Source organism: Fulmarus glacialis, unplaced genomic scaffold (assembly GCF_000690835.1).
Source record: "Fulmarus glacialis isolate BGI_N327 unplaced genomic scaffold, ASM69083v1 scaffold23896, whole genome shotgun sequence".
NCBI lineage: Eukaryota > Metazoa > Chordata > Aves > Procellariiformes > Procellariidae > Fulmarus > Fulmarus glacialis.
Genome location: NW_009217810.1, coordinates 52,542 through 68,945, shown reverse-complemented (window position 1 = coordinate 68,945; position 16,404 = coordinate 52,542). Strand labels below are relative to the sequence as shown.

Here is a 16,404-nt window from a genome sequence, read left to right as displayed (position 1 = left end):
AGCCTCCGCCCGCACAGGCTGGCACGTGAGGGGGGCACTGGCCAGAGCAAGTCCCCAGGGAAAGGGCCTGTCCCACCCGCGGCAAGGCAGGAGGTGGCGTGGGGGTCCCATCTATCGCTGTGTTTAAGCACTCCCCTTCTTCCACACCCCCTACGGGTCCCCCCGGGGTTGTGGAGCTATGGTGCACCACGGGCAGTCTGTTGGCTCATGGGCTGATGTGGGCCGGCAGCAACCTCCTGAAATTCAACAAATTCCTGCGTCTCAATGGAAAAAAACCCAAAAACTCACATGGCCCGTCAGTCCAATGGCACGCTCTGGTAGAGGAGCGGGGACAGCACTTTCTGGGCCGTGTGAGCCCGAGGGCAGCCTGGGGACCTCTTGGACACCTGGAGAGCTTCGGCCAGCTCTGGCCTCCCCGGTACAGGACATGCTTGAGCGATCCTCGTGCAGGCACACGGCACGGAGGAGAGGCCGAGGGATGGGCTTGCTCAGCCTCCAGGAGAGGAGAGGAGAGTTTGTTGCTGCCCACAGCTGCCTCGGGGGAGAGAGGAGATGGAGCCAGACTCTTCTCGTGGACGCACAGGGACAGGACAACAGACACAGTCCCATGCGGTGTCGGGGGGAGCGTTTTCAAGGTGAGGGTGGTCGAACACTGGAGGCATTGGGCACCTCGGATGTGCCAGCTTTGAGGATCAGCACTTGGAGGCACACCTGGGTGGCCCCACTCCAGGCTCAGCCCACCTCAGGCTTCCTACGGAAAAGGCAAGCAGTATCAAAACTAAAAGCCCTGGGTACCAGCACACCAGAAAAGAGGTTTTGGAGCAGGTGCAGTAGTGCAGGGCACATCCTCCACCCCATCTCCTCCTCAAATGAGCTTGGGCGAGAAGAGCAGCAGCGCAGCCACATCTCACAACCCGAGCCAGGCAGCTCGGGGAATTTCCCTTTCCTCAGGAACTGCAGCTCCCAGAGCAGCCCCTGGCTTCACCCGAAATGCTGGCAAAAGGGAGGATCCGCAGGGCTGCTCCTGCAAGGTTTCACTTACCCTGCAGGGGCAGGGAAGAGACACCAACACGCACCCCCCTCACCCCACAGCCTGGGCACCAGCGCTGAAGGTGGTAAGGAAACAGGGACTTTCCAAAATATTGGTTTTCAAGTTAAGTATTTTTATTATCAAAATTATTACATCTCTTGTGAAAGTTCAAATGTTACAGCATGGTGTAAAAACTCCACTAGAGTAAGAAGCTACAGCCCCCACCTTTCCAAGAGCTTTCCAGGGTCCCTCCCTCCTGCCCCCCTGCTGCGCCCAAAGGTGCCGGAGGCCCTGGGCAGGGCCCCCCGGCTCCCTCCTGCCGCCTGGCAGGGCAGAGCCTGCCTGCCCCGTGCTGTTCAGAGCACGAAAGGGGAGGCTGCACCTCCAGGGCTAAGCCGAGTGAAGTTTACACCTATTTTATACAGTATACAGACACCCAACTGCGGGGTGACAAGTTCCATCCCAACACGCTCACAGCCAGACAGTGTGAGAAAGTTACTCTTTGTTTCAATATTTTAAAAGTCTCCCCTAGGTTGAACAAACACCTGATTTCAATTGTGAGTTAGAGAAACCTGTAACAGTCCTAAAAAAAGGAAGAAGACTGTGCATCTGAAAAGACAGGGGAGACAGACTCACAGCATTATGTTATCCAAGAGAAAGGAGAAGTTCCACTGCAGCACCAGGGATGACACCTGTCGTATATTAGCTAACCTACTATGGTTATAACTGAATATAAAATTAGATAAATAAAAACACGCCCGATATTACAGTAAACAAGTGAGAAAGAAGCTGGCAATCGTATGGAATTGAACAGACAGCGCACTGTGTCTGGGCTGGCTCTGCTGCCACGCTCGGCAGGTGACAGCGGCTGGGAAAGACATCCCGCGCAGCACTGCACGGAGAGCGTCTGGCTCGGCACAGACGGGGGTCCCCACCGAACACCTAACCACTACCCCTCTGCAGCCCCCCGCTCCTCAGCCAGGCAGCCCCCCGCATGCCGCAGCATCACTTTGCTTATCAGGCCCCTGGTCACCCCCCAGCATGTCTGCGCACCGGCAGCCAGAGACGCCCCCGGCGTGGTGGCATGTGGCAGCACCGCCCCAGCAATGCTCCCGTTCACAGACCTGCGACGGACGCGGCGATCGCGCCCCGTCGGAGCAGCACGCGACAGTGCATCCCAGATCCTTTGCAGCGACAGGCACACACACTCCAACCCCTCCGTGCTAGTTCACATTTGCGGAGATTCTGCTGTCCTGGGAAAAGCTCCGACTGCGGCAGTCATGACCCAGGCCCAAAGGCAGCCGTGTGCGCTCGTCTGCTTGTGACTGGAATGATCGTAACGGATTAAAGCCCTCCCCAGAACGCACTGAGAACCTGACCTATAAAGAGAGCTTTGGGATTGGAGTTCAACTTCCCCCAATGTTTCCTTTAAACTGCTTTCGTATTCAAAAAGATGTCCGTACTGCATGAGTGACTATGGCCATGGGCACGGACAAGAGACAGAGGCTGCACCACAGTCATTGCACTTGAACCATTTGCTTTTTTTTTTTTTCTTTTTTGCAATGTACCCACACATCAGGGAACAGCTTTGCTACAGTCTCTGCCTCAGAGAAATCTGCGTTCTCCTACAAGGCCAGAGGCCAATACTGCTCACAAATCTCACCCGTGCATTTCAGACCTCAGCCTCTGACCCCTGGCACCCCAGCATCAGGTGCAAGCTCCCAACACTGGCCCAGGAGCCACTTCCAGAGGTGACTGGAAGGAGCTATGGGGAGTTTTGTCCTCCTGGAGTCCAGGCAGCCCTAGGAAAGTCCTGTCTGAGTCTTTACTCCAGAACCTTGAAGCTGCTGAAGTCTGTACTGATGGACACTGCTTCCCCCGCGGTGTGGATAGTGTTGTGCATTGGAAATCACTGCCCCCCGGGAGCCCTGGTAGAGAACAGACTGCCCAGAATTCGGTAGACTGATAGTCCGCAAGTCTGACTGTAGTGACCTAGCACTTTGGGGAGCGGAGGTGGAGCCCGGCGCGCCTGTGCAGGGCTGAGAGCCCGACTCAGAGGAAAGAGAGTCCACAGCCGTCTGCTGTGCTGGGCTGGCAGCGGCAGGGGAGGGCCTCTTCCAGGCCACCTCTTCTCCAGGAGCCTGCCGCTGACACTGCCAGAGTGCTGCTGGCTGCTGTAATACCCCGAATTCCCTGCAAACAGGGCAGAGGAGTCTGTGGAGACCGAGTGGGCAGGGCTGGAGTACGAGGTGGAGGAGAGGGATGTTTCCGAGGAGCCATGAGAGAGACTGTGTGCTGTCCTCTGTGCTGCTGCTCGATAGCTGTACCCAGGAGATGGAGTAAGGTGTCCTCTGTAGGGGGAGGAACTCTGCTGGAGAAGGGTCTGCGATTCTGCCTGGGGACTGTCAGACTGCAGGAGCTGAACAGGTTGGTGGGGAAAAAAAAGAAAAAGCACGTCAGACTGACTTCCCCGTTTCCTACCTCCTTCTCATGCCAAAGGTGCTTAGTGCAACAGGATTGGGAATAATTGGCAGCCAAACCCAGTTTCCCCCCTAATCCTGTTAAAGCTGCAGTTCAGGCAGATAATGTATGAAAGAATTTACCTGGTAGCTGTATCGAGAAGGACTGTAAACTGCTGGTCCTTTGTGGGCTTCTGGAGTGTCTCCTTCTGCTGTGTCTGCAATGTACAGGCAAGATGTTAAACCTCAGTCTCTGGGCTGAGGCCACAGCAGTTCCCTCTCAAATGACACCTGCACACACCCCAGCCGTCTTGTTCTGCATCCAGCTACAGCTGAGACAAGAGCGGCTTCTCCAGCCATCAGCCTTTCAGAAGCTGAAGAACCCTAGCAAAAGGCAACTGGAAAACCTTAACATGCATAAATCAGCCATACATGTTAGGAACTGCTGCTTCCCTTACCCCAGTTCTCTCTCGTCTAGCAGAAAGCTCACCTGCCTTGGACCAGCCTATCTGAACGGCTGCACCTGGTGACACCACACAGACAGCTTGTGCTCCCTTGGCTTTCCAGAAGGAAGAAGAGGCAGAAGACATTTTCTAAGGACTCAGCAATTCTCCACTCAGCCTTGGTCACAGGAATCCACACTGGCTACAATTACTGCTGGGGAGATAGAACTGTCTCTTCTTAGATGGTTGTCAGCAGGATCCTGCTGCAGGTTTTCCTCAAAGGCAGATCCAGACACTGCCGAAGACTCAAGTCCCATGCTGCCAAGGCTGACAGCACCCCTGCTGCCATTTTGGGGATTATGCTTTACAAGTCAATTGAGTGGCTCCAAACGGAGTTACTCTTAGACCTCAGAAATGCCAGTTTCAGAAACAGGGCAAGATGATGAAAATGCTTTGAGGCTTGAGGGATAACAGCAGCACAGTACACACTGATCCACCTTAGTTACCTGAGAGATCAAGAGGAATAAGCTGCTGCTTGAGGGATCAAGCCTTTCTAGCACCCATATCTTATAGGGTGGGTGAGCTTCTTGCCCTCCCAAATAACTGAACCTGAACTGGGGTAGGCAAGAAGTACTTACTGCAAGTGACCCAGCCACTTTGCCACGTTTTTCAGTTGCCACTACTATAACCATGGGGTTACAGCTGGCGATCGTGCTTTCGTTAGGAGGGAGTGAAACTGGTGGGACTAGAAGATCTCACATCAGAGTTATGTTGCAGTCTAATGAGACAGAGCTGTTTATCTGCAGCATCTCAGGGATTCTCAGCAGCCGTGTTTGAAATGCCTTGGTGAAACAGTGTCGGTATTAATATCAAATTTATATGACAGATGTGTCTCAGTCATGAAACAGGACACGCTGCCTTAGTCTGCTCTGTACTTCCGCCAGACAGGTCTGGCTTTGCACCAGATGCACTGGCACGAGCACCAGTGTCAGCAGTGCCCATGGCTTTGCTGCAGTTGTCCTCTCTGTGCTACATCACAGTTGCTGGCTTAGCTAAACAGGAATCTGGACGGAGTTGTCTTGTCTGCTCTTGAGGTTCAGAAGCCTTCTTCCTCAGGGCACAGGACCTGCACAGAGACCGGGGCGTGAAGCTTCCAGCGCGTGTCCTGTGCTGCCTTCCATTTTCTGAAACTACATCTGATGCATCAAGTAGCTGTTTGCTGTAGGTGACATTCCAAGTACTGCACTGCAGAGAGGCAAAACTCGAAGTTTGGGGCATGTTTTGTTAAGCAGTCATGCACAGAACCGACTAACTGTTCAACCCAGGAGATTGTTCTCATTAACAAGAGTAGGAGAATCAGAAGAATCTAAAGATTTCTGGAAGAAATTGTTTCTTAAAAGGCCAGGCACACCAGCAGGGCTGCACAATTTACTGGCAGTGCCTGTGCACAGAAAAAACCTTGACAAGTTAAAGAGTATTGACAGACTCTAAATTACAAAAGGTGAATAAACTATAACCTTCCTGAATTTGCTTTATGTAAACTTAGAAGATAAAGCCAACATTTCCCTCCCCCATTTCTTAATACCTGCACAAGGAAGGACACAAAGAAGAACTGCTTTTCTTGGCAGTACTGGCCTGTGTCAACCTAAAGCATATACGAAGTGACAGCTTTAACTGAGAGCAGCTGCAATTCTCACAAGTGTGGCATGCACACAAATTCCATTTCATTCCTACATGCCCCATCAGCACACCATCCAAGTTTGGGGTTTTTAGTTCTCCTCATATTATTATCTGTTACAGCATCAAGTAAACGTGTATCTTCACAACTCCTACAGGTGATACCAGGAATGGCAGGGACTCAGCCACTCATTTCTTTCACTAAGAAGCAGACCAGCAACAGGGGGAGGGAAGGTGGCTCGCAGAATCTACACAAGCAACTGAAGAAACTGCCAGAATATGCAAAAGAAGAAAAAAATATTTTGCTGCGCTAGGATGAAAGAGACAAAAAGACTGGTCAGCTAGAGCGTTAAGTTTTTGCAACCTGGAGTGAGATGGGTTTTACCTAACAGGGAAGAAGAATGGACCAAAGTAGCTGAAAGTCTGACTCCAGCCTAACTCTTGGGTGAGACTGAAAAGCCAGAGCCAAACAGATTACAGTGGGCAAAAGGCCTGTTGCGAGTCTGGATTTTGCCTACCCTTCTGAAAAATAATGACCGAGAAAGCCACTTCCACTGGTATGAAAGATAGGATACAGGCTCCCAGTGGGGTCCCATGAAACCGGTGAAATTTTTGATAGGGTGGAGGATTCCCTCTCAAGACTACATGAAGAAAAGGCATTGAAAAGAGATGCGCTTAGGTGTACAAAGATAGCAAAATCCCAGATGACAGGCCAGTTTTCAGAAAGTGCTCCCAAATACACCTTACTGCAAGTGGGGAGAAAGTCTGATTTGGAGTGAAGTAAATACCTACTCGCCCTAAAATGCTCAGAAATGAGACACCCCAAAGGCAAAAGTTGCTGCTGAATTACCCAAAGAGCGCTCTGTGCTAGCCTGGGCTAGAGGCTCTAGTCTTTCCATGTCTAAAATACCACACGATTAGGTTCTGGCTTCCAGAGATTCAGATCCCTACTACAGATCATCAGCCAGCTGTAACCGTATCAGCCAGGAGTCTCCAACAACAGTTCTCAGCTATGAGGGAGCAGCAGCTGATGGCAACACACAGACTGTTATTTAAATGTGATGATCCATCCCTGTAAGTCCCAAGTGCGATCAGGGTTCTGAGGGCACTATGTTAGAGAAAAACAATCATGTTCAACAGAGACTGCAAAATAAATAAAAGAAAAATAACTCCATTTCACAGCTGAGAAATTAGGCAATGATGAAATGATCTGTCCCTCTCAGAGAAAGTCACATCTCACCTTTAGACCACAGATGGATAAAAGAGGGGTATAATTTCAGCTCAAGGTACAAATACTCGCTAACCCTGCATGCTACTTGGTGAGGACAACGCTTTATTCAGAGAAGAAAGGAACACCAACACAGAACTGAATTCATCTCAGTAAGGAGGTACCATTTCACAAAACTGACAAATATCGTAACTCAGGGAATCAAGTAATTTCAAAAAGAGCTGACGTAAGGCTTGGAAGCTAAATTAGTTCTTAGCACTGCCTAAAGCCTACACCTGCATTTTAGTGTGATAATACATTTATCTCTGGATGTTCAGCCAACTGGAATTATTAAATGATAGCACTTTCATCCCCAGTACATAGGGGCAATTGAGGCAATGCTGCTTAACCCATCTGTCCAAGGACAAAGAAGCTGTCCCTGCCAGAGCCAAGATGCAGGTAGTCTTGAATCCAAACCCTGGAGAAACCTGGAGGTCTTCCAGGTCTAACAGAAGGATATAGGCTCAGGCAATATCTGAATAACAATAAAGTATGGTTTGCAGAAGGCTCTTATGAGGCATTGATAACGTTAAAGATGAAGGTACAACTAACTTCATGGATAAGTTTGCAAAGTTATCTGAGCCCATCATTTCCCACCAACCAAGTGTTCAAAAGTTTCACCTTCCTACCTGCATCTCTCTCAACAGCACTGTCACAGGTAGGTGAGGATTCATTTCTCTGGGATACCTTTGCGCCACTTCGCAGCACCTTCTCAAGTATGCCTCGGCCCTCTCGAAGCCTCTCCACTGACGTTGGGACCATCCTGCAACAAAAACCCGGTAACAGCTGAGGATTGCTATTACGCAGCCGAGAGCAACGTGACCAACGCACAAGGGGGCTGTGGGGTCCTTGGTATAATCACAGCACAGGTTTAAGTTTCTGCTTAAATTCATTGGTATGATGTTAGTGCAAATGCAAACCTCTAACATAGAAAGGAGGGATCAGAGACCACCAGCTCTCTAGACAGATGAGGAATAAACTTCTGAACTGCTTCTGCAATGTAAATAGCCTCCTGTGGGATTTTAGACTGCCAGTCACTGGCTACCATGATAGCACTGCCCTCAGAAATAAAAAATCTTTACTCTTATCAAAAACATGGTATAAACATCCAGTTCAGTAGATCACCTGATTACAGGACACCTTCTCCTAGAAAGATTGTTTCGAGATTCGACAGCATTTTGAAAATCCTAGTATTGTTTTAAAATTAGATGCAGTTATTTTGCATAGATTACTTTTATTCAAACTAAAAAGTAGCAAAACCAATACCTTTATGATAATACAATGTCAAGATAGTACAGTCAGATCATGCAACGTTCCTGGAGCAGAGCTAGGTTGGCCATTTTGCCCATTAACGCTACTTTTTCCCATTTATTCTGAAATGTGAAAACTCTCCGCTCAAGATTAGTGCGAGATCTTGTTTCAATATATATTACAAGTGCCTAGTCTGAGCGTGAAAAAACTCAGGTGAAGTGGCTTTCCTAAAGCCAATATGTAGAAGAAAAACAGAGCCAGAGACAAACCCCAGACCCGTGGGTCAATATTCAATCTACCATGCACAGGACCATCCAAATCTCTTTAGAAATATGTGTTCTAACCTATAAGATAGTAGCACCTTCATCAGGGATTCACAATGCCTTTACCCTAGACACTGAAGAACACGCGCCTTAAAAATGCCTGAATTTAAATATTTAGTATAATATTAAATGCACTGCATACCACATAAGCATGCAGCTTAACACCATAAATAGATTTCTGTATTTAGCTTTTTGTTTTTAAAAGATATATTTAAAACTGTGCTTTACATTAGCTTGTTTTATTTCCTTTTTTTTTTTTTTTTTTTTAAAATAAATAGCCCAGACATTAAAGTTCACCCCTCACTGAGGCAGAAGGGAGAAGGAGGCCAGAGTTCACACCTCATGGAGGTGAATGGGGTGAGGGGGTGAATTCACACCTTCGTTGCTGCTATTGTTTTGCTGGAGACAGTTTTCTGCAAGGCTGGGTTTACTGGGCAGCAGCACATCTGTTTACATTGTGATGGCTGTATCTTGGCAACTGAAAGAGACAGAAACTTAATTTTTTTTAAATGAAAGCTATTGGCAAATATTGTAGAATTCAGCAAAAATCTGGACAACTCTAAAAATTAAGGCACGTAATTTTAGTTCCCACCATTTTCTTCTGTCCCTAATATTATATTACTGTGAATGTCTGGAAATGTATCTGAAATGTAAGCACTCAGAGTTAAAGATGAAATTGGGTCATGACTTTAACTCAGTAACATGCAGTTTCTAATATATTTTTTAAAAGTAGAAGGGGACTGTACGTTTGTTAGCCTTGCCCATTAAAACACAGAAGAACAAGAATTTAAAAGGCAGAAAATCTGCTTAATCCCATTTCAAAATGTATCAGCATGGTTTCAACTTTATATCCAGCGTCCCATAACAATATGATCTTTATTCCCACACAATACTTACTCGTGAAACCGTGTGAGAAACTGAATCCGGAGCACCTGCTGAGGAGTAGCAGATGAAGCTCACAGAATACAAAACATTGTACTAGAGCAAGGTTGCCACACTGACACCTCACCCTGAACTAGTTTTTTTTTCATTTAGCTACGTTTTTCTTTCACCCTTTTGCAGGCAGAAGGAAGTGGCACAGGAGAAGGGCATGGGATATCAACACTTGCACAGAATAATATTTGATTATAAAATAACGATTATGAACTAATCATCAGCTGATGGCTCAGCTGTGGCCAGTCCCAACATATGGCAGAAGGCCACCTGGTAGACAGAGTACTGTCAGAGAGGTAAGGTACAAGACAAATTAGTTCTATAAATCTCCACTTCAAGAGTAATGGAAGATTGGAAAAAGGAAGGAAACAGATCTTATTACTCCTGCAGATTCACCCAAAACAATGTTTGTCAAGCACTTTCAACACAGAATTCATACTTCTCACTACCTTCAGCATTGCTTAGCATCTCTTCCCTTGCCATCCCCCTGCCATTACATGAGCAGTGACACAGCTGCGTACGTGGAGAATCAGCATTAAGAAAGGTATGCCCTTTTCATTGCGGTGGCCATGAACAGAACTTGAGTACAAAGCAGCAGAGCCAGTGTACAACATAGCTCCAATCAGCAGAACACCCTAACCATCACTGCACTGACACTATAATGCAACACTCTGTTTTTCAGTGCTGCAGTACTTAATTTTTTGGACCAGACATTGCTATCAGGTTCAAAAGTTTTTGAAGACCAGCCTTTCCCCTTATCAAACTTTCTCATGGTAACATGATAAAGATGTTTTTTCCCATGCCTTTGGCAAGCCACCGACTGCAGTCTGGTAACTGCTCTTCAAGCTATGTGTGCATAGGCATTAGGGAAGCTGGAGTTGTTACACTGTCCCTGCTTCTCACATGCAAAGTGGCAGAGGGCTCTGTAGCTTTCCTTCCGAATAGGAGTTGACTTAGTATCACACATGTCCAAACAGAGTGAAGGTTCAGCGAGAAAAGACCTGGATTAAATTCTCATTGCAAGAGTAAGACCTTCAAACCTGAGACCTTAAAAAGAAACTGGTGGAAGAGAGACTATTTAACTTCGTATCTTTCAAGACAGATTTTTGATATCTAAACCAAGAACTAAAGAGCAGGCTGAGAAGGCTGCTGGTATCCTTCATGGTTGTTTAGCAATTACGAAAGAGAACAATGCCAAGAGACAAGACAAAATCCATCCAACTGCACTTATTGTTATGGAAATGCCCCCTAGAGAGTTTGGTCCTTCTCTGTGGAGCAATCTCAGGCTTGCTTGGAAGGATAACACTCACCACCTACTGCTGATGTTCTCCTGGGATTTGCTGAGTGATGTTGAGGAACTAGCCCCCCTCGAGTCTGGTGGGCTGATGTCCTCTACATGAGGCAGGGAGGGATGAGAAGGGGAGAAGCCACTTTGTGGGGAGGACGGGGTTCGTACTACAGAGCCCGGCAGGCTGTTGCCATCTGTGTCAGTCACAGAACTGCTGCTGCCCTGTCGGGTAGGAGTCCCTGTACATCGCACTGAATCGCCTCCCTCCTTGGCTTCTTGTTTCCGCTTGCGATACTCTAGTAGAGATACCTGAGAGAGAAAAATACAGCCATGAGCCAGGGAATGCAATGGACTGGGATAGGGGGAGTTACATGCCCACACACCGTTTTTAAAATCTATTTCTCTGGGTTTGCAGATAAAATTTTAAAAGGTATGTTGGGATTATAAAATCTTCCTGAATCTGCAGGCACTCTGGAAAAAGAGCTAAGTGGTACAAATCTGGATCGCTCATCGACTGCCACGCTCATCCACATTTTACTGTTTATGACCAATACTCCACTGGAAATACCCAGCTAGTTTGCCTCTCTAACAATCTGGAATTGCACATTACTTCAGTATATGCTTGCACATTCAAGCATCAAGCCTCTACATCCTCCTCTCAACACCCTTCACTCCCTCCCTCTGGTTTGTGATATTATATAAAATGTGTATCAGTATCTGTACCTCTCAAAACCAGAGAATAAGAGCCTCCTTCACAGAACTGGTATCTTCAGAGAGTCCTGTTCACCTGTATTTGTTCAGCCACATTAATGCTAAAAACTTGGTAAAGCCTCACACAAAATTTTAACCTGCTTAGAGCAGTTTCCTGCTTTGGTGTTTCACCAGCCAGTATTGCAACCTTCCAGCACTATCACCCAAATAAATTACTTTTAGCAAAGGTATAAAGTATTTTGTGCAAAGCAGCCTCAGATTTGTCAAAGGCACAGACCAAAAGGTCCCAGATAATGCAGTCTCGTAACACAGGGACAGCAGAACCAAAAATACACAAGTATTTCCAACTGAGCACTTACCTTTCACTGTGCATTCCCTTTAAGAGTTATTTTGAGGCACAGACCCCATAAAGTACTCGCAGAAGGCAGCTCTGCTGAAGAATTCATCAACTATGATTCAATGCCTGTATAGAAGGCTTTGAACAGGATATTTCCAAAAGTAACTCAACACATGAAGGTTGAAAAACAAAGGAAAAAATCAAAACCCTCCAGAAATGGAAAGGAAATAAGATATTCCATCCAGCTGGACACTTACACAAGTGATCCGAGTTACCACACTTGCAGTAAAAAAGAAAATCCAAGTACAGAAAAAGGCACCGATACGCATTTACACAAGTGTATGTTTATTTGTCCCACGAGTACCCAGTTTTATCATAGCAATGCCTGATTTGTCATTTTCACTCAGTTTTAGTCCCATGAGGGTCTCTGGCCTGCTATTAGAAACCAATACGCATTTGTTTTCTTTAAACAATATTCCTGTGGTTTTAGTTTCAAAGAGCTAAAATTTAAGTAACAACCTTCATCTACTTTTCTTGCAATGTTACCATGTTTCCATATTAATGGATATGTTCTAATACCTTCTAATAAACAGCCTGGGTTTTCTTTTGAAACATTAGACCCTCTTTTCTAGTAAGGACCCTTTTCATCCTGATAAATAAATGCCTCCACCAACTAGTACAGTTGCACTGTGTTATTGCTCTGGGTGTTGTCTCAGTTTAACAACTGTTTATGAAAGCTGCGAGCATCACGCTCTCCTTTCTGTGCTCCCCGAAGAGGTATTTTCATTGTGGTCTTTCTCTTCCACCTCTCACATCAAAATCTTGCCTAAAGACTAGCTCGCTCTCTTTTAACAACTTTTAGACTGTTTTCATCCAGACACTGGATGCCTGGATTACTTGCCCAACCTACATTTTAGTTGTATTCTGCTCTCTTTGTTCTCCCTGTAAGTCTTTCCCGTGATGCCAACTGTTCCTGCTCAGGCTCCCGCAATCTTAAGAGTTTCTTTTACAAGAATACTTGCCTTCTTCCTTTGTGGCGGATTCTGGGGAGCCGATCTGACGCCTTCACAAGCCCTCTCGCTGCAGGGAGACATGGATCCATGCACTGCCTCTTTAAGCAGCCCTGACTCGTGTCTGCTGAAATATCCTTCGGCAGGAGAGCTGCAGCATCCTGCTTCCGAATTCATTGGCTTCCTCTCTCCCAAAGGAGCAGATCCCCGCAACAAACCATCTACACGTGGCATAGCGTTCAACGGGGAGAAGGCATACATTAAATTAAACTCTGTCCGAAAAGCCTGATCAGAGCTTCGTAGCAGCATCTGTGCCTCCCCACTTTTCCCTGGGAAGTTCATCTCTGAAGTAGAGTTTATGGAGGGTTGTGGAGCCAGATCAGAGGATCCAAAGCTGAGCAGCGATGGTCGTTCTGGGCAGGTGTTTGCACCACAATCCACGTACCCACCCTTCAAATCCAGGTCGGATCGGAGGCAGAGCTAGAAAATCCAAGAAGGATATAGGAGGGGGGTGAGAAGTCAGGAAAAGGGTCAGGCAAAGGTGGGGAGAGAAACTTAATCAGAAAGTACTCTGCACAATGCCAGCTTACTGCCTTCCAGTTCCTTTTGATCACCCCTTTGGTCCTTTCCTGCACTGTTCTGCTCATTCTACAGGGGAATGACTGAGATTAAATAATAATTAGTTTAGCTGTCCAGTACGAGATGCCCTTCCTCCTTTAGCAGTCTCACTGCAGCATGAGGATAAGGCTCAGCACTATCCCCAGGCAGTCAATGAAGAAAACCCAGCATTTTCAATTGCCTCATATGTCACAAAGTTGATGTTAACACATAGTACTAGCTAGGTTCATTATGGGGAGAGAACAGAAAAGATCTGCTGTCCATTTGCTGTTTTATTAGCCAAGTTCTTGCCTGTCCCAAGCTTGACTGTCAGCCACTACTAACTTCCTAACAATAAAACGCTCAGGACCTCCAAGCCATTTATTTTCACTTATTGTGAGCTTTGGAAATCTCTAACAATAGTACATTCATTTAATTTATACTGCATTTCTACATTTTACATTCTCTAACAAAACCATAATGGCATCATCTTTGCGCTGTCACAGTTTCTGGAGCACTAGGCACTGACACAATGGTATACCCATTTATCTACTTGAAGTGCCAAAAAAACTCCAGGGCAACGGCATAATCGTCTCCTTCACCATGTTAATATCTCAGGATCTCAGACAATGAGCTTAACTGACACGATTTCATCCTCTTTGCAGGACTATAGTGCTTAGGGAAAAACACAGCAGCACCAGGCACCAGCTCTGCCCTACTGCTGCTGCTGAGAATGTTTCCTCTGCTGTATCACAGCTCCAAGTAATCTGCCACATTGGAGATGAGTGCGTATTTTCTACAATGAAACAGTCTCTGAGCAAGGTACTTCCACTCAGATTTTACAACAGGCCAGCAGGTAAACAAACTGCTACTTTCTGGCATCTCCTCCACATTTTAAGTCTGCAAGTGAACAGGTGATAAATCAAGGCTGAAGAGAGCAGGTCAGGTGCCTCACTGTGTCCTCATAAGTCAAAACTCCTAGAGAACGCTTTCCATTTTCTTCCCCCATAGTCATTTTCCTGCTACTGAGTAAATATCACACACCACTTATCTGCTGGGCCGGGGCTGAAGTTGATTATGGTATTTCCAGGGTCCCTGGACCTGTTGCTTTCACCTCAGTAGCTGAGACATACCAGGTCTTCACACTGCCTGTTTCCCACCAGTGTCAACAAGTGAATAATAAATTCCAGTCTTCAATTTGTTTGCTCTCTTGCGATAAGCCTGAAAACTCTCCTCAGCCTTATTGTGACTGATGCTCCACCCTTATTCCCACCCGCCTCCGCACTTCTCATCCCTTCCCTCCCACCACAGCCTCAAATACACACACAAGCACACACGCTCCCGGGCTCAAATGCAATTGAGACGGTGTGATAACTACCTCGGGTGACATGGACTCAGGCCTATGCGCAGGGGAACTCTCAGGGGAGGATACGTTCTAGAGGAGGGAAAAGCATCTTGTTATTCATCTACTTAAAAAGCAAAATAAAAATCAATTGAAAAACAAGCACAGCGGTTAGCAATGGCTATTCTAAACAAAGACTATCCCAGCAACTGGCCCCAGGCTGGACGGCAACTCCGTTGGTTAAGTGGTTTCTAAAGTTCCTGGAAGGACAGAGACAGGACTGGGTTACTATGCTTCATGCTATAACTTAGTACCCAAAACAGAGCACATAAATGTGAAGAAAAGAAGCATCTTATTCTTTATATTTCTGATGCTGTCAGATACAGAGTTTGCACCATGAAATATAGAGAAAGCCATTTATGGCGTTTAGTTTGAGGACAAGGGAGAAATGGAAAGCCTGATTTTGCGCAAACAAAAGGCAACTAAGATCCCTTAAACACTATAGGGAACTTTCATAGACTTTATACTAGAAAACAAAAAAACTTTCTGTTCTCTTCCTACAGCACCACAGGACTGAGGTATAAAGCTTTATACATGGTGAATTGTATTCGCTCAAGTTAGAATTGATGATAACTAAATGAAACAGACATGACACTAAAATAGAGATGTTACGAATAAGCTGCATTGAGGGAAATACAAAAGTTTGAACAAAGAAGCCTATGGTCTACCAAACTGTTAAGACTCTCTTACTAGAGGAAAAAAATGTGTAAAAGGGGCAAGTAAGGTACAGATGCCCAGTGAAATCCAAGCTTCCCATGTGTTATGTGGCAATAGAAATAACTAACACTACGGCGGGACAGGAAACCAGTGACTAGACTGTGGAGGTGCATGGCAACACTGCCCTGATCTGCCATCTCAACCAGAGCAAAGGTAAGGATCACTTCCAATCAAGGTCTGTACCTGAAACAGTCTTCCATCTCTCTCTTCGATGCTCCACAACCTTCCCTAACCTCTACAGATCTGCTCTCAAACAGCTTACAAGAAAGGGCTCTCAAAGAAAATAATTAAAAGCACACTAAGCTAAAAATACCACAGAGGACTGTTTGCCCTGTTGCAAAACAGGTGAGGGGTTCCTACAAAACAGTCCCTAGTACAGAGCAGTCTGTCACTGCATAATATTTTAATGGTTTTAACTGGCAGAGTGTGAGCAGCCAGCCTGAAGAGTTCCATTTTTTTAAATGAAAATATGCAGTACTAGAAAATAAAATTAAAACTGCAAACTGCATGATCCCTATTCACAGGCACAGAGCAGCAAAACAAAGTGGAAGGTCCTAGCTGGATGGACGCTGGTAACTCTCCCACAGAGTTTAGAGCAAGGGAAACCACCTACGCAGCCTGCTCAGTACTTCCGCAAATTTTTGCAAAAGTAAACTATCAAGAAATCAAAGGTATAAGGTATTTTCCTTCTACTCAATCAAGAGAAAGGAAACCCAAATGATATAGTTGAAGCTGATGTAAAGTATTTCTACTCCTAGCTGGATGGACGCTGGTAACTCTCCCACAGAGTTTAGAGCAAGGGAAACCACCTACGCAGCCTGCTCAGTACTTCCGCAAATTTTTGCAAAAGTAAACTATCAAGAAATCAAAGGTATAAGGTATTTTCCTTCTACTCAATCAAGAGAAAGGAAACCCAAATGATATAGTTGAAGCTGATGTAAAGTATTTCTACCATGCTT

General features: G+C 46.1%; 1 protein-coding gene across 1 annotated transcript in view; it reads right to left on the bottom strand.

The window, feature by feature from the left end:
- Positions 1-2,575: 2,575 nt before the first annotated feature.
- SETD5 (SET domain containing 5) overlaps positions 2,576-16,404 on the bottom strand; it is a 41,035-nt gene continuing 27,206 nt past the window's right edge. Inside the window, 7 exon segments of the mRNA XM_009579832.1 lie at positions 2,576-3,162; positions 3,165-3,449; positions 3,634-3,707; positions 7,506-7,639; positions 10,694-10,980; positions 12,742-13,209; positions 14,705-14,761. Of these exon segments, the coding sequence (XP_009578127.1) occupies positions 2,833-3,162; positions 3,165-3,449; positions 3,634-3,707; positions 7,506-7,639; positions 10,694-10,980; positions 12,742-13,209; positions 14,705-14,761 (1,635 nt within the window). The 3' untranslated portion in view covers positions 2,576-2,832.